The following is an 18,908-nucleotide window of genomic DNA, read 5'->3' on the forward strand; positions in this document are numbered from 1 at the left end:
ACCGTAAATAAATCACAGCTGATATTGATCGAATGCCCGAACCGGAGTCACTGAACTGTTACAAAAGTTACGCGTGACTTCACAGGCAATTAGGCGTCATTACACCGATTAAACCAAAGCCTAAAAATGCCGTCATTTACAATTTTTCTAGCAATGCAAAAATTTTCCAAACAAATCTTGACGAACATACAGAGTCCGAATTTTATGCACCAGAAGTGTAGCCCACCATAATTCTTGCGTTTTTCAATATAAATGGTCGTATGTCGTGTGTTACGTTTTGTTAAGTGATGAATTGTAGTTTAGTATCTTCTAGTATGCACGCATCAATAGCAAACATGTTTTCACAGAATAGTTCAAAGATCAGACATTGTTAACATTTTCTTGAGTCATTATTTACGCTTGTCTGATTAAATTCGTTGTTTTGTGATGACGAAATAGAGGCCTGGGAACGCCGCCTTGCCGTTAACAGCACACGCGGGTGTTTGAGAAATTAATTTTCCTTTTCTCTCGCTTAAAGTTGTCACGAGGAGGTTTTCTGCGCTTATAAATATGGCTGTTTCATACATGTGTTAAACTGAACAGGATACGCGTGGAACGACGAAAGGCAGTTGTATAAGTGTTGAAAACCATTTTCTGTCAGGTTTTGTTAAATAGACTATCTGCCAGTTTGTTACATCAAGAAACTACCCAGGAGTAAACACACGTTCGTGTAAACAACGTGGATTTTACGTCCGAACTAAACGTCGAAACTTAGGTTAATACTTGGTCGAAGGTGCAATACGATAAAACGTAATTAGCTCGACGTATAAATAACGTAAAGAACATCAATATATTGCTTTAACTTTGTTGGCACACAGGCTACAACACCAGTTTAAACTTCGACGGCGACAAACAACAAACAACAGCTATATACGTGAAGCAGTGTTGAAGTGAATGTTTGTAGAGCAGTCGCAAAGTAAATGCAGGTAGATGTTTAAAGATTTCATGTGTTTTTCATGTTTTGTGATAGCCAACAGCGCATAATACGACAGGAATAACTTGAATATTGTAGAACTATTGATTTACGCAAATTGGAACACTACTTTTGTACAAAACAACTGCACGGAAGAATAAAAATTATTTTGCTTAAGAAAAGGCAAATCGATGAATGCACCTGTCTGCAGCTCTCATTGATTATTATGGGGATATAAAACCTACATTGTATTCCTAGTTATGTTTGAAATTCCACGAAATGCCGTGTATCAATTACTACCAACATTATTTTCTTTGTGCGCAGACAATCGTCTGGTCAGCGTGTTTTTATCTCATTGACTTTAGTAGAACATATGTTGAAACACGTTTTCTTTTGTGCATATTTAGTGATGTTTAGTATACATTCGGGAGGTCAGTGCGACGCTGGTAAATATTGACATAACATGTTGCTTAAATACTCCTTTTCGTACCGCAGCCTCTACTTCATATTGAGCGTTGTCAGTTGTGTCAAGCACAAAAGACACGTAACTATTGCATTGTTTGCAGCGTAGAACGTATATGTGGTATTGTCTAGGGAACAAAAAATAAAATGAGCAGTGATGAGTGGGTTTGTTATGAGGGTGAGGTAATACATCAAGTTACATTCTCCAAGCTTTGGCACCGCAACGGCAGTCGCGCAATCACTATGGAAACGGGAGATAAGAGACCTTGGGCCATCTGGAAATCAACGACCGGTGGTGAAGTGATCTTGGGTGTTCACGAGGGCCCGAAGACGTTGTACTTGGGAAAGACTCAAAAGCGGTCCGGAACCGCCCTGAAAGACATTGCGGGGATTGCGGTTGGCAGTACGCCGTCCAAAGACACTCCAACAGATGATGATCGGTGTTTCAACTATGTGAGAAGCACTCTAGAACCTTCCAAATCGGTTCTGAGGCATGTTGTATCCGGTATGTTCCTGTGCAGGAACGAAAAGGGGAAATTGTGCTTCAAAGACCGCGAGGTGCTTGCTGACGACTGGCTAATCAAGATTTGACGCTTCTGCGGGTACCCTGGGTTCACACCTAGGGCAAAGACCATCTGCAAAATTGTGCCAAGTAGTGAAGAAGTTTGCGCTTGCTTTTGCTCGTAGTGCTTTATGCGTAGCCATACACTTCGCCACGTTAAATGTCTATACGGTGTCAAAAAATGTTCGCACACAACTGACATGTATTCGTGAAACCACCAACCAAGACATATTTGGTTTTGCCTGAAGAGCGACTATCAGCCATCAAGTCAGCATCGACTCAAATAACAATAAAATGTTGGTATACGTTCGCATGCGAAAAAAGAGGCTCGCATATACTGCTTAAAGCCTAACTTACGTCTACATATTTTTAAACGGATGAAAGTCATTGGTTAATTTCCCTCTCACTGTTGTTAGGTAGAAATACAAAGTCGCAAAGAGAGTTGCGATTTTAACTGCGACCAGATTGAGTACTCTTATACGAATATGTACGATTATTTTTCATGTGATAAACCTACACCAGGAGAGCACAGTTGAAACCTTCGCGTACCAATGTGGTTTCCAGGCCATAATGTCATCTGGTTTCTTGCACGTAATTTTAACATGAGAGAATGTGTGCGGCATTTTTAGGGGGGTAATGTTTTCCAATACAGGAATGTCAAACAAAACATGTTGGCAAAAGAAGAAATGCTTGCATTTTTAACCTTGTTGGGGCTAAGACAATATAAAAATAAACACGTCCAGTCAAAAATAAGACATTTCGTCAGAGCTATAAACACAATATTATTTTATAAATCATTGCAAAGGACCTATTGGCAAATTTGGTTATGTACAGAGTTGCCATAACGTTTTAAAGGTCGACGCCTTTGAAAGTACGAGCTTCCTTAATTATAAGATTTTTCCTCATTTGTGACTATTAGCGCCACATTAAGCTGTCTACCATCACACGTCCTCATATTCAATATGTTTTGGTTCAATAAAGATAAATGATGCGACTAAAAGTAAAATATTTCATCATGTTGAAGTTTCTTTATTATGTAAAAACTTGGGAGATAATAATTCGTATATATTCCTTTCCGCCGACATTATTTTGAGATCGACATCGAAGGCGGTCACGGCTACATGCGTGTCATTTTGAAAGCAATTTCGTGCCACATTAGGTACCATCGCCCCATGCGGTGGCGTTGAAGCCTGCCCAATATTTTAGGGATTTAGGCAGAGTTTGTGGCTCAATACATCGCCACTACGAAGCTGAATACCGAGGTGTGTTTTAGGACAAATTATATTTATAAAAACTATGCTTTATTTTAAATATTAAAATAAACTAACTTGCAAATTTGGAAGGAGCCAGGGTCTCTTTGACCCCTTTACCTTAAGTTTGATGGTAATGTGCTTATTTAGAACGCCGGCGGAACGTTTGTTATTATCAAGAAAAGTCTATTAATGCAGGTTATCAATAATTTATATCCTAAAAAGTAATGTCTGTCAAGTTGGGTCGCGACCCCGTTTTTGCGATTAATTTGATTTTGTTCGCTTTTGTGTCGCCACAATGCAAAACGTTTCCCTGGTTCGGGAGTTTGAAACTGCATTACCTTGATGGATCTGCGTCGATTTTATCAATTATTCATATTGAGAAGCGTAGTAGGCTGGCATCACGTCCTCGTGGATCGCAAAGCCCTAATTCCCTTCCCGTGGGAGTTACGCGAAATTCTAAACAAACATGGCCGGCCCCGCTGTGCAACACAGCGGTCGCATTTAACTGTTGAAATCAACAGTTAGCACTGATAACTGCAGGGCGAGGCTCCTGTTCGCAGCATTTCGTTGCGCTTTCCTATTTTTCGTTTAACACCGACGTGTAATCAGCAGCCTGAATGTTTTATCAGATTATAGTAGGGCGAACATTTGGCAGCTGTATAGACTGCAAGAATGAAAGACTTTGTGTACAGCAACTGGTCAAATCAGACGGCTCGTTTAAAAGTAGGCATTTCAGTTTAGGTAAAACATGAACCTGTTTTTGGTGCTGCACATTTTGATTAATGTCAACAGGCGAGATGTGCAACAGATTTTGCATCAACAGAAGAACTGTAATAACTTGGATAGCGTAGGAGAACTGTAACAACACATTTTAAGAAGAACTTATTTTTAGATTTAGAGCTAAAACTGTGAAGTTATAAACTGTGATTTATGGTGTAAAACGTGTTTTTGTACAAGTATTCTTACTCTGGTGATCATTTTCCGGTGGAGAGCGGTTATAACATGGGTGACAATACGTCGAGTGAAACTTGTTGCCCAAATCCCGAAAGTTTGGAAAGAGGAGGTTGGCAGGTAATGGTGACAAATATATTATTGTAAAAACCCGATGCTTGCCCGAATTCTTATTGAAACTACCAAATAACGTATATAAAATACATATATGTATGGGGCGCAGTGTAGACCAGTAACTGCCATGCGTTTACGTCTCGCATCTGGTGTTGGACAAAAGGTTTATCTTAACAATGACTTTCGTTCAACTTTACCATGCTTTGTCTTGCGCACGCATGGCTATCTAATACTCATTTAAGGACAAAAATCGCTATTAGCACCTCACGTTGTGTTTTAAATAAGTACGTACAATAACTTATGCCATAATCCGTGCAATATACACCTCAGTTAAATACCAGTATTTACCGATAATGCACGCAAAAAATAGCTAATGCATTAACATGCGAAAAACTTTACGGTCGTCCGCGCAATCAACGAACGCTAAAAAAATATCCTCTGCGCAACTAACAAACTTTCCAACCTGGGAACTGACCTCACGTTACAGTTCGTAGATAAGGCTCGCGTGAGTGATGACGTCACATATCATCAATATCAGTCAAACACAGTAAAAGAGCGCAAATCACAACAAATAAACATCAAACAGAAATAGTGAAGCGGATTTTGTGTCCCCATTAAATTTGTGGTTATGCTCCATGCGGGCCGGTATCTTTGTCTTCAGAATTAGGAGTAAATCCTGTACATTGTCTTGTCTCATTGTTAGTGTTATACGTTAGGTGCTGTTCAGTATGTTTATACATTATTATTGGTTTTAATTTTTCCATAGGTGTCATGCGCCGAGCTTTCTCACGCTGCAACCGCGCGAAAACTCTGGCCTCGGTTCATACGGAAGAAGTCACGTGTGACGGCTGAATTCTACAACGAGACGCGACAATGGACAGTGTGGGAGAACTCGAACGGCGACTACGTCTTCGCCGTGTCGGTGTGCAAATGTACGAACAGAAAGCTCTACTTGAGAACGAGAAAGAGTCGCCTGGATCGACGGATTCGTCTCGTCATAGGCAAAGGTAAAGTACCCAGCGAGGGCACCACGGAGCGGGACAAGCGTGTTTTCCAATTTCAAGTTTCCGCGCTTGATAACCAGTTCAAAATCAAGCATGCCCGCTCGGGAAAGTACCTGTATTGCGACAAGAAGGGTAACTTGCGCTTGGGAAAAAAAGAACAGGGCGCAGACTCATGGGATATCAGTAGGCTGGTTGAAGTTGAATAATCCACTGACCCGTGACGGTTATTCCGAAATATAACACGTCGGTTTTGTTTATCTTTTTTTCATATATTTGGAAAACTTACAACAACAACAAACAATGGCAAAAGTTGATGAACCTAAATTTCTTTTTGTATGTTAGAGATATTGCTGTGTGTTTTGATTACCAATTGCATATACTTGCCTAATGGGGTTGTACATGGGTTACTTATTCCGATTTTGTTCGACTTCTGTACATGTGGCTTCAAGAAAGCCTGCCTTTTGCGTTCTGTTACAATTCTGCAATTAGCGCTTTCATCTAGTATTGCATCTTTTGTGTTGTTTTCCACTAAGCCTTTGCTTTTGTGTTCATCTTTTCTTCAAAGCTTGGTGGTTATGTTCAGGAAAAAGGCAATAAAGTTTACAAGCAGTCGGCTGGTTCATTCGTACTGTAAATAAGGGTCTCAGAGATATTTAACAGTGTCTCAATGGCTTGAGAGCGATTTGAGTCTCTTCGATTGTTAAACCTGCTTCTACCCCGTCCTATAAAGCACCCAGAACTAGGATATCTTCCCGAATAATTGTATTCATTTCTGTTATCTGCTTCATTACGACGGTACATTACAACTTTTCAATACAACGTTATTAGAATGTCAGCGTATAGAATGGTGAAGACTAGACTGAATTTATGGGTACAAACTGGGCTCTTTAACGCTCTCCATTATGAGAGCTGATTGGTCAATAATGTCACGTGATATCACCAAACGATCGAAGCAATATAATACAAGAGCATAAAATACAGTACACATCGAAATTTTCTGTGAGAGCGGATAAATGATTCAAGCGTGCTGCGTTAGGAGTCAACTGGTTCACCGTTCTGGTGTTCACTATCGGAAGAAGTTGTTCCTGCTTTTATTATCTGGGACGCATTGAAATGGTTAGTGTAATACAAGAGTTTGTATCTTGTTTTGTATGGTAAACAGGATATTGAATGACTCGCTTTACTCGAGAACATTCGATGAGTTTATCATATGGGTCGCAGTATGGGATTTTGCAAAACTTGTGCATTGCTGCACACAGAACTTTACGAAATATAAACACTGATTTCTGTGACGTATGTTACAGTACATTCCACAACATTAGGCAAATCAGCTATGGTACTTAGTTGCATAATTGTTGCGTAACACAGAATATCAATTCTTTGAAAGTTGGTGCAAAATTTTACCAACAGAAATATGATACGTTGAAAATGCAAATGTACATTAAAAAACGATTTGTCAAAAAAAGGTCAGGACCGTCACGCTGTTGCCATTCACGCTTTCAGTTGACGACAAAGTTAAACCGTTTAAGCATGCCAAAAACATGGACGTCAATAATGCAGACCTCTATTTTCTGACTAACAGATCAGTGAAAATGTATCTTTATTTGCAAAACGTTTCCTTCGTTGAGTAAAGAAAATGTTTGCGTTTTTGTTCTGTAGTTTGTGTTGGTTTTACTACATTTGAAAAGTCCCGCCAACCAGTTAGTGATGCTCAAACCGCAAGGGGTATCCATTTGTGTTGTTTACAAGTCCCACCATATTCCAATTTACTGCAGCAAAGTACATCTCGCTGCTGACATGCATCACAGACACACTATGATCCATATTGTCGATCTTCAGCTGGAAAAGATAGGGTCGAGAATTTGAATTCCAAGTGCGTCTCATGGCCAGTTTACCCTTCGGCGGGTTTGCGTGGATACATTTTGAAGTCTGCTTGTCTTTGAAGTATCCTATTTTTTTAACTCGATCAGTGAAACAAAACTTCCATCGTTTCGAAGAGTTGTAATGATCCAAGTACAAACGTCGACTAAAGCCGTGTGGCCAGCAGTACTTGCCGGTTGAAACTTGACGAAGGCTTATTTCCTCTGAATTGCCAAACAAGCTAGAGAAGAATGACTGAATTCTTTCGTGCCAGGAAAGATGTCTAAAAGGCTCTGGTTCTTCGGGCGTAGGGCCAAATGGTTCACTGACTGTGTCAAATCCATGGCGTTGTTCTGTTTCCGAGTCAGCGTCGTCACTCTCACGGTAAGAACTGATTTGAACAGTTTGATCTACGCAGTCGTTCATAACGTTATACTCTCTTCCAGTGCAGAATTGCGGCCTATAAACTCACGCAGTACGCGTTAACAAACGGCTCTGGACCTGTGTAAAAAGGTGATGACGTTAAATTTGCTTATTTTATACATTGCTACATACGACAGGTACAAAGCGAACGACGCGGAAAATCCACACAAGTCAACTTGCTGTGAGTCGCTGTGATATACGCTGACATACAAAAACACCGTCGCCAGTTTTACTTCATGGCAACTTTTTGCACAATACATAGGTCTTGTTCGGTGTGCCGTATGTCTGTTCTGTGAGCCACTTTTAGATGTCTGTCAGAAACGAAATTGGAACTGATGTAAACCGTGACCTGAAAGTCTTACTTGTTCGGTCCTTTAAAGCACATTTGAAACCACGAATACATGACAAAAATAACACATCCCTGCGTAGCTTACGGGATTTAATAATATATGTGGTTTCGGTTAGCCGAAGAACCAAAAATTAATTTTCCCTCCAGTCTAATCGGAAATTTCCCCATGCTTTAAGTTCACGTGCCTGAAGTCATCAAACATGCATGGAAACGTCCAGTCACGTTTTCTGGTAGAACTACTGCAGTTTTACGCGTAACCTGGCAAACGAACAAACAATGCGTAATTTCCCTACAGGGAATTTCCTGTGAATGCAAACCAAGCAAAAGGCGTTAAACATATACGATCTTGCGAAATACCAACCGTTCTTATGATCCCTTGACTTCTTCCAAACCTTTGAATTTCCAACTTTTCTGAGGATACCTTCCGCCGAACACGCAGTGAAATTCATTATGTTCATCAGTTTATTTTCCAGTCCCTGGGATTTTTTGAGTGACCACCTTCCTAAAGTCGACCTGTGTTTTTGGTTTAGTGGGATTTGCTTTCAACCAAGCACACACGATTTTTCTGATGCTTTGCCTGAGCACGTGGAGTTCGTACACCTCATAGCGAGTGACCGACCTGTGCATTGCCGCGTCTGGCTCCTCTTGCCTGAAAAGTTACTGTTAGCTCAAGCTTTAGTTACGAAAGATGCTTAATTTGGGCAATATGCGCCTATCAGCAAGTTCTGGATCATCCCCTCACTACATGGTAAGAAAAGTCTACCGGTGGTTGGCGTCCCTGTGGTGATTATCGTTGTCTTGGCGACGTCACGCAGGCCGAACGCTATTGCATACCAGATATGCATGATTGTCTCGTTTTTTCTTTCCAAGATGGACTAAGTACGTGGTTATCACCAGGTTCATGTTTCTGAAGTCGACTTGCAATGCGTATCTTGCCTGCGCGCTCTTCCTCCTTTGTTGTGGTCAAAGGTATTTTTCGACAATGTTCTGTCGCTTCACCTAATGGCCGGGAGTAATGCCAATCGACGACGTCGCACAATGATATTAATTTTTTCCGTTTACCATTGGATTGCAAGGTTCGGGATTCCCAGTCACGTGTCGTCAGACCGTGACCCTCAGTTGACGTCCGAACCGTGGACTACCATAGGCAAACTATACTGAGCAATCGTTTTCACCGCAAGACGGCTTTTCACCCACAAGCGAACGCCGTCTGGTGGGGTGTTACCATCGCCATTTAAAGAGCGCATTAATGACTGGTCTATAATAGACTTGAATTGCCGGACGAATTACCTTGGGTGATACTTGTTCGGATCGCCCCCAAAGATATCCTGCAAGCTTTTTCTGTCTAGCATGTGTATACGGTACCGCTTTAACCCGTGCGGGTACAGGTTAAGTTCCTAGCGATTTTGACTTTGAAGGTATACTCCTCTGTTAAGATCACAGCTGTTCGCACGTGGATCGAATCGTGCCTTTTTCTGGTGTCGAGGTTGCCGATTTAGTATTTTGTAATTCTCGCCCGATTTAGGACCGCGCTTTCTTTCAATAAAGTATCATTACGCCTATCTCTCCTACACAATGGCACCATGGTGGAAACTGACCGCCATAGACACGAGCAGAAGTCGGCACACGCGATGTTTACATTACAGGAGTATTTAGGAACACGCAAGTTCCAAGTAAACGTAAACCAATTATCATACCTACTTCGTTAATTGTCGATGCGTAATTTTTAATTGAGCCCGCGACTCTAGTACCTTTCATGCAGTCTCAGTACACTATTGCTGTAATGTGTGCTAAACCGTGCTTGATGTTTTGACAATAAATTAATTAGCAGTAGTGTGCATGTACATAAACACTCCACAACATTAAGCGAATCAGCTATATTTTGAGTATTACAAAACTTTCCCAAGCGTTGTGTTAGTAGAGAACAGTAAGGTTAAGTTGAAGGCAAATTACAGCATTATATCTAACAATTTTGTAGGTATGGTGCTTAGTTGCATAATTATAACATTACACAGAATATCGGAACTTAAAAGAAGCTATAACATTTAACGAACGGAAATATTAAATGCTAAAAATTTAAACGTACATCAAATGACGACTTGTCTCAAAAGTTCAGGGGCGATACGCTGTTGTCATTCACGCTTTCGATTTGTCGACATAAGATAATCGTTCAAGCATGACAAAAACATAGATCACACAAGCCGCTATTTTCGGACAAGCAGATTGGTGAAAAGGTACCTGTAGTTACAAAGTGTTACTCGTGTAGATTTTCGTAGGGTGTTAAAAAGTAGAAAATGTTTGCGCTTTCTCCGATGTGTGGTGGTTTTACTTCTGCATTTCTGCACAGGGAAGTCCCGCCAACCAGTCACAGGGGCTGAAACCGCAGGGGATTTACATTTTCGTTCACAAGTCCCACCTTATACCTTTCGTCTGCACCAAAGAACATCCCGCTGCTTGCATGCATCACAAGTACAGTATGATTTCTAATGTCGGTCTTGATTTGGAAAATATAGGGGTGAGAATTTGGAAACCTTGTCGTTCTCATGTGCAGTTTACCCCTCCGCGGTTTTGCGTAGATGTATTTAGATGTGTGGCTATCTTTGAAGTACCCCTTACTCGTCCCGGTATAATGAAACTTCCACAGTTTCGGAGTGTTGTAATGATCCAAGTACAGATATCGGCCACTGTCGCGTGGCCAGCAATACTTGCCGGTGCCAACTTGGCGAAGACTTATTTTCTCTGAATAGCCAAACAAGTTAGAGAAGAACAACTGAATTCTTTCGTGCCAGGAAAGTTGTGTAAAAGACTCTGGTTCTTCAGGTGAAGCGCCGATTGGGCCATCGACTGTGTCAAATCCATGGTTCTGTTCTCTTTCTGAATCAGCGTCGTCACTCTTACAATAACAACTGTTTTGAACAGTTTGATCTGCGCAGTCATCCATTGTAAGTGCGGTACTCTCTTTCAGTGAAGAATTGGCCTAAATTATCCCAGTACGGATTAACAAACGGCTATGGCGCTGTGTAAAAAGTAATGACGTCGAGTTAGTTTATTTTGTATATTGCTACGTACATAACATAAAGTGAACCACGCGGAAAATCCACGCATGCCAATTTGCTTCAACTTGATGTGAGTCACTGTGATGTACGCTGACAAACACAACACAGTACCAACTTTACTTCATGACAACTTTTTTCCACAGGGCTTCATAGGCACAGTCTTTACTTGATTAAGTTGCGTGGATACTTTGGTTATTAGATAACAATTAACACAAGGGGCTCGTTTGAGGTGCTCTAAGCCTGTTCTATCAGTCACTTTACATGTTTATGTCTGTTGCTATCGACCAAATTGAACTAATTTAAACCGTTACACACCCTTGTTCGGTTATATCCTGTGCCTCTACCAGACAGACATTCCTCATACTGTATATACGGTGATTCCATTTGTAAAGTACCACCATTCTATTACCTTAGGTACTTTCCAGAAAAAATTCCCGTGATGTTGCGTGGGTTAAATCACTGAAGTGGATATGTCGCGAGACTTGCTTGAGGGAAACTTTGTTGTTGCAAGCTCCTATGTGCTGTTGTATACGACTGCGGCAGGCAAATATAATCACTTTAATCTAGTTGTTGTAAATGTACACTTCAAAACACAAACGTATCGCCCAGTGATGGCAGGAACTTAAGGTCGGTTTACACGGGTTCGTCACACCTACTTGTTTTTTGTCAGCGCGTATTTGGAACGTCCGTCATACCGGTACCTTTGACGCGTGCATGACTACGTTTTGTAAGGAACCAAAATGTCTATTATTGCGTCACAGTGAGTTTTGGATAGTACCCGCCCACCACAGTGGAAATTACTGGCTATGGTCCTGGTGTAGGTACTCTATTACTCTTGCAACAGCAATTTCAACAGCAGCACGTTTGTCTTTATAAAAACTACGACATTTTAACAATATGGCTTTCATGATGCAAGCCTTGTATTTGCAAAAGTAATTTCGGTAGAAAAGCGAGTGATTACACGTACTGATTAACCAATTAGTTGGGAAACAATACATCCTGTTTTTTAAATAACTGTGCAGACACAGATATTCGTACATTTTGTTATATTGTCGTTGACATTGACTTTGCCAAACAACGTTGAAGTTCTGTGTTCAAATCTGCGTCGCCACTCTCACAACAGCATAAGCATCGCACAGTCCATTGTACAAGCTTTGTACTCTTTTTTATGGCCTAACTTCGCGCAGTACGTGTTGACAAGTGTCTATGCGCTGTATAAAAAGGTGATGACGTCAGGTTTGGAAAATATTACAAATTACTACATGGAGATACACAATAAACCACCCGGAAAACAGTAACTCATCCGAATTGATTCGAAAGACGCGGTAATGTTGCTGTGCACAACGTACCAACTTTTTCTTAATTGAACCTTTTGCTATTTGTACGCGACACAGTGCTTCACTACTATGATTAAATCTCAAGGTAAACAAAATTGCTTAAGTCTAATACAATGACGTTGTCAAAGGGGAAATTAATTTTCAGTGCGTGCTGTTAGTTGCATCTTTGAAACTTTAACCCTACACTATTTCGTCCCAAGTGCAATATTCATATTTTACTTTTAATCGACACAAGATCTTAGGCAACCTACACTATATACGCCGAACAATCATTCAAATTTATATCCCAACCCGTTGGTCTTTTGAGATGCAACCTAACAAAGGAATTTTACAACCAGGTAAATACCCCCAGAAATGTACCGTATTTTACGGACCATAAAGCGCACCCGATTATAAGGCGCACTGTCAATAAATTGCTTTGATTAGTTTTTGTTCATACATAAGGCGCACCGGGCTATAGAACGCAACGTATTTTAAGGAGTACGGGTTACCGTATAAAGCTAATATATGTAAGCAAGTCACAATAGTATGAATATCACAGTTGCTAGTTGCTTTTACCGTAGTTTATTGTGTAAGACGGTGGTTTATTTATAATAGTATCGGTACTGGTTTTGAGTGTAGGCAATAAAACACTACTTGATCCATACATTAGGCGCACCGGCTTATAAGGCGCACGATCAATTTATGAGGAAAAAAAAGGATTTAAGTTGCGCCTTATGGTCCGTAAAATACGGTACTATTCTTACGACACAAAGTAAGTGGAAAGTCAATGAGGTGTCACTGTACGGTGCAATACATAGATTCTCAACCTTGTTTCTTAGCTGTTGACGTTGACTTTGCCAAACAACTTTAAAGTTCAATGTATATACAAACGTCAACCTGTTTCTCTTCAAACAGACGAAAGAAAACCGTTCAAGCATAACAAACCGTTGTGACTAAGACATAATGGACCCCAATGTGCTCGGGTGAGTTTCAGCAGTACAGAATTTTTATGCAGTAATAGGCAAGACCGTATGAGCCGGTTTAACGCCCTGATCTAACCACAATTCAAAACATCACTACAAAAATTTACATGCAGCACAATGAAACAAAAACTAAGGCTAAGAAAGAAGGCAAAATTTACTCTTGGTCATCTTCAGATTTAAACAGTTTGACCCAAACAACGCATCAGTGGTGATTCTGCAGAGCCCGTCCCTTGATCCACATAAACACGTGAACATTTGTGGCCTACACACGACATCAGGTTAAACCTTGGTTCACTGGTGTTTAAATTGCACAGGAGGTTCATTATCCCCCACAAGTTCCACCACTCCTGCCCTGACACCAAAGTGCATCCCGCTATGGACATGCTTCACGACCACAGCATCACTTCTGTTGATGTCAAGCTTGATTTGAAAAAGATACCGACAAGTATTAGGATGCCACGTGTGTTTCATACGCAATTTGCCCTTCGTCGGGTTGGTAAAGATATATTTCGCAGTAGCCACGTCTTTAAGGTATCCTTTTCTCGCCGCGACATCCGTTAAATAAAACTTCCACCTACTTGGAGTGTTGTGATGCTCCAAGTACAAAATTCGATCGTTTTTGCGCGGCAAGCAATGTTTACCAGTGTCCAATTCTTCCAGGGATATTTCTTCATTGTCCCGAATTAAGTTTTCGATGAACGCAAAAAGCCTTTGGGGCAAAGAATTGTGTTCCATCGTTTCTGGCTCGTCAGATAACAGACCTAGTGGGCCATCAACTGTGTCAAATGCTTGGCCTTGTTCCCTGTCCGAATCTGCGTCGCCACTCCCACAAAAGCATAGGCATCGCACAGCGTCCATTGTTAAAGCTTTTTACTCTTTTCTATGGCCTATACTTTCGCGTATAGTACGTGTTAACAAATGGTCTATGAGCTGTATAAAAAGGTGATGATGTCAGGTTTGAATAATATTACAAATTACTACATGGAGATACACAATAAGCCACCCGGAAAACAGTAACTCATCCAAATTGATTCGAAAGACGCGGTAATGTTGCTGTGCACAACATACCAACTTTTCCTTAATTGAACCCTTTGCTATTTGTACGCGACACAGTGCTTCACTACTATGATTAAGTCTCAAGGTAAACAAAAAACTTTCACCCTACACTAATTCGTCCAAAATGCATTATTCAAATTTTATTAATCAACCCTAAGCTATTGGAAACCTACACTATACGCCCGAACGATCATTTCGATTCATCTCCCAACCGTGCGTCCATCGAGATGCCACCTAGCATAGGAATTACAACCAGGTAAATACCCTGGGGGAATGCTCTATTCTTACGACACAAAGTAAGTGAAAAGTCAATGAGGTGTCACTGTACGAGTGCAATACATAGATTCTTAACCTTTTTCTTTTGAAACGACAGGTTTTGAAGATGCAGTGTTTCTACCGGTTTCTGGCAATAATGTTAAGTTACAATGTCTTTCTTACTGCATGTGCATTACATTGTAAAACGAATTTGGGCCAAATTACACCAATGATTCTTCGACAACCAGAAAAATTTGCAAATTTTTGCTTGCTGCAACTCCCAAGAGTAACTTCCTGTTCCAGAAACCCCCACTCAAAGAGCTGTGTATGTGACAAACGTCCTGCTCAATCAGAAACATTGCTTCACGCAAACAACTTTGGTTTAGTTTAAAACTAATGCCAAGGGAAGGTTAAGTGCGCATGCCTTGTGACTGTTGCAAATAAACCACCATCAACTCTTACACCTTAGCTATCTCGACAAAGTTTGTATAGACATGCAATCAAACAAAAAGACTGGATAAATTTCCTACAATATTATAAAACGTTTGCTAGCACAGCAAGGTACAGCGCAATAAAACGGGAAAAAAAGTTTGCTGAACTGCGGAAGCCAAATGCAGAGAAAGAAGACTTTGTAAACATTGAACAACTTTGATTGACGTGTGCTGTCGAGCGAGACTGAGGTTCTTTAGAATGTATGTGAGCTTTTGTGTTGAGTCCGGTATCACGTGATGTTATTGAATACAAATCCGGTACTGAAATGTCCTGAAGTGTCCCGAAGTCAACCATAAAACCAAGACGCTTATTGCGGGAAATAGTGAACACGTATTGTAAACATGTCCCTGATAAAATGTGGCTGTTACTCCTTATTTCAGCAAGTTTTCAGACGATTGATTCATTGATTCACTGAAAAATACATTCGGCTGCTAACGTTGCTTCACGTATGAAGCATTCGCGTATGCAACGTTTATTGCCCTTTTCTACTTTTTTATGCGTTTTATGCAATGTAACCCTGATTTCGCTTGCCTTCATATTTATGATTCAACATAAATTCATAAATCGAGTTTTTTTATCATTTTATGTCGTACACTGTTGGTTAATTTGTCGTTCGTAAAGTTTGTGGGGCTTCTTTTCTGGCAATTAGGCCTACTTTAAAATCGTTTATCGTTATTACAAAGCAATAGTCAAATAAAAATTAATTAGTGCAAAAGCTTTGGTGAAATGTTAATAAAATAGGAGACTATTGTGTTGCATTCAGCAATTTAACACAAAAAACGCTACATGCAGCTTAGACTGCTATAGCACAGTTTGGAGGAAACCTTTGCCTGGCGGTTGCTGTCTCATTACAAGTCTCCAGTAGAAATTGACTGGCTGTATATCAGGCAACTGCCTGTTCTGGGCGAGTTCTCCAAACCTTGCTTAGCTCTCCAGAATATCATGGACAACAGGTATAACTCTAAGTATTGTAATCATACAAACCCGAAGGTTGGCAACAATCTTCTGATTTGTTATACTTCGTTTCAGTAAACAGTAGCATTCAATGGCGTATCAAACTGGAATTTGTTGGAGACAGAGATATGGTCGCTTTTGAGAGAGGCATACGAACGCGATTAGTTGAAACTGGTCACGCATGATCGACACCAGGAGTTGTTTTCAAAATGTCGCAACTGGCGTTTCAGCAGCGATATATACAACGATATATGCGTCGATGCGTCGATGCGTAATTTATAATTGAGCCCGCGACTCCAATACCTTTCATGCAGTATCTATGCACTATTGCTGTTATGTGTGCTGAAGTGTGCTTGCTTTTTGGCAATAAAATTAAATAGCATTAGTGTGTATGTATATAAACACTCCACAACATTAAGCGAATCAGCTATATTTTGAGTATTACCAAACTTTCCCAACCGTTGTGTTAGTAGAGATCAGTAAGGTTAAGTTGAAGGCAAATTACAGCACTGTATTTAACCATTTTGTGGTAATATTCTATGGTGCGTAGTTGCATAAATATCGGTACTTAAAAGAAGCTGTAACATCTAAAGAAAATGTTTAATGATAAAAATCCAAGTGTACATCAAACGACGATTTGTCTCAGAGGGGTCGGGTACGGAACGCTGTTGTCATTCACGCTTTCGATTTGCCGACAAAAGATAATCGTTCAAGCATGACGAAAACATAGACCACACAAGCCGCTATTTTCTGATAGGCAGATTGGTGAAAAGGTACCTGTAGTTACAAAGTGTTACTCTTGTACATTTTCGTATAGTGTTGAAGGGTTAGAAAGCACAGAAAATGTTTGCCCTTTCTCCTGTGTGTGGTGGTTTTACTTTTGTGGTAGGGCAGTCCCCCCTTCTATAGTCACTGAAGCTGAAACAGCAAGGGATTTTCATTTTCGTTCACAAGTCCCACCATATTCTTTTCGTATGCACCAAAGTACATCCCGCTGTTGACATGCATCACATGCAAAGTATTATTTCTAATGTCGGTCTTGATTTGGAAAATATAGGGTCGAGAATTTGGAAACCGTGTCCTTCTCATGTGCAGTTTACCCCTCCGCGGCCTTGCGCAGATGTATTTAGATGTGTGGCTGTCTTTAAAGTACCCCTTACTCGTCCCGGTATAATGAAACTTCCATCGTTTCGGAGTGTTGTAATGATCCAAGTACAGATCTTGGCTATTCTCGTGTGGCCAGCAATACTTGCCGGTGCCAACTTGGCGCAGAGATCTTTCCTCTGAATAGCCAAACAAGTTAGAGAAGAACAACTGGATTCTTTCGTGCCAGGAAAGCTGTGTAAAAGGCTCTGGTTCTTCAGGTGAAGCGCCGATTGGGCCATCGACTGTGTCAAATCCATGGTTCTGTTCTCTTTCTGAATCAGCGTCGTCACTCTTACAATAACAACTGTTTTGAACAGTTTGATTTGCGCAGTAGTCCATTGTTAGTGCAGTACTCTCTTTCAGTGAAGAATTGGCCTAAATTATCCCAGTACGGATTAACAAACGGCTCTGGCGCTGTGTAAAAAGTGATGACGTCGGGTTAATTGATTTTGTACATTGCTACGTACACAATATAGGGTGCACCACCAGGAAAACCCACAAAATCCTGTGAGTCACTGTGATGTATGCTGATAAACACAACACAGTGCCAACTTTATTTCATGACAACTTGTTTGCACAGGACTTCATGGGCACAGTCTTGACCTGACTTTGCGTGGATACTTTGGTTATTGGGTAACAATTAACACAAGGGACTCGTTTGCTGTACTCTAAGCCTGTTCTATCAGTCACTTTTACATGACTCTGTCTCTTGCTAACGACCAAATCAAACTGATTTAAACCGTTGCACATCCTTGTTCGGTCCTAATCTATCCTGTACCTCTACCAGATACACATTTCCCATACATACCATACACACTGTGCTTCCATTTGTAAAGCACCATTCTATTACCAGGTACTTTCCACACAAAAAATCCCGTGATGTTGCACGGGAGAAAAGTGGGTATAGCGTCAGACTTGCTCAAGCAAAAATTTTGTTGTTGTAAGCCCCTGTGTGCTGCTTTGTATCACTCACTTTAATCTAGTTGTTGTAAATGTACACTTCAAAACACAATCAAATCATCCAGTGATGGCAGGAACTTAAGGTCGGTTTACACGAGTTCATCACGAAAGTGTCCGAAACTGCGTCGCCACTCTCACAACAGAATAGGCATCGCACAGCGTCCATTGTTAAAGCTTTGAATCAGGTTTGAATAATATTACTAATTACTACATGGAGATACACAACAAACCACTTGGAAAACAGTAAATCATTCAAATTGATTCGAAAGACGCGGTAATGTTGCTGTGCACAACGTACCAACTTTTCCTTAATTGAACCTTTTGCTATTTGTACGCGACACAGTGCTTCACTACTATGACTAAGTCTCAAGGTAAACAAAATTGCTTAAGTCAAATACAATGACGTTGTCAAAGGGGAAATTAATTTTCAGTGCGTTCTGTCAGTTGCATCTTTGAAACTTTAACCCTATACAAATTCGTCCAAAGTGCATTATTCAGATTTTACTTTTTATCGACACAAGACCATAGGAAACCTACACTATACGACCGAACAATCATTCAATTTTATCTCCCAACCTTTGGTCTTTTGAGATGCAACTTAACAAAGGAATTTTACAACCAGGTAAATACCCCGAGGAATGTTCTATTCTTACGACACAAAGTAAGTGGAAAGTCAATGAGGTGTCACTGTACGGTGCAATACATAGATTCTCAACCTTGTTTCCTAGCTGTTGACATTGACTTTGCCAAACAACTT

General features: G+C 40.5%; 1 protein-coding gene across 1 annotated transcript; it reads left to right on the plus strand.

Moving 5' to 3' along the window:
* The first annotated feature begins 4,128 nt into the window (after nt 1–4,128).
* On the plus strand, nt 4,129–5,845 carry LOC145889740 (uncharacterized). Its single transcript, XM_082980759.1, has 2 exons — nt 4,129–4,300; nt 5,061–5,845. The coding sequence occupies exons 1-2, from the start codon at nt 4,232–4,234 to the stop codon at nt 5,502–5,504; spliced, it is 513 nt and encodes a 170-aa protein (XP_082836885.1). The 5' UTR covers nt 4,129–4,231; the 3' UTR covers nt 5,505–5,845.
* Nucleotides 5,846–18,908: the final 13,063 nt, after the last annotated feature.

This window comes from Ascidia mentula, chromosome 2 (assembly GCF_947561715.1).
Source record: "Ascidia mentula chromosome 2, kaAscMent1.1, whole genome shotgun sequence".
Taxonomy (NCBI): Eukaryota; Metazoa; Chordata; class Ascidiacea; order Phlebobranchia; family Ascidiidae; genus Ascidia; species Ascidia mentula.

Excerpts from the sequence above, each read along its gene's own strand:
- LOC145889740 (XM_082980759.1), top strand. The coding sequence starts at position 4,232 with ATGGGTGACAATACGTCGAGTGAAACTTGTTGCCCAAATCCCGAAAGT. Across the intron at positions 4,301-5,060 it reads TGGAAAGAGGAGGTTGGCAG|GTGTCATGCGCCGAGCTTTC; the intron begins GTAATGGTGACA and ends ATTTTTCCATAG.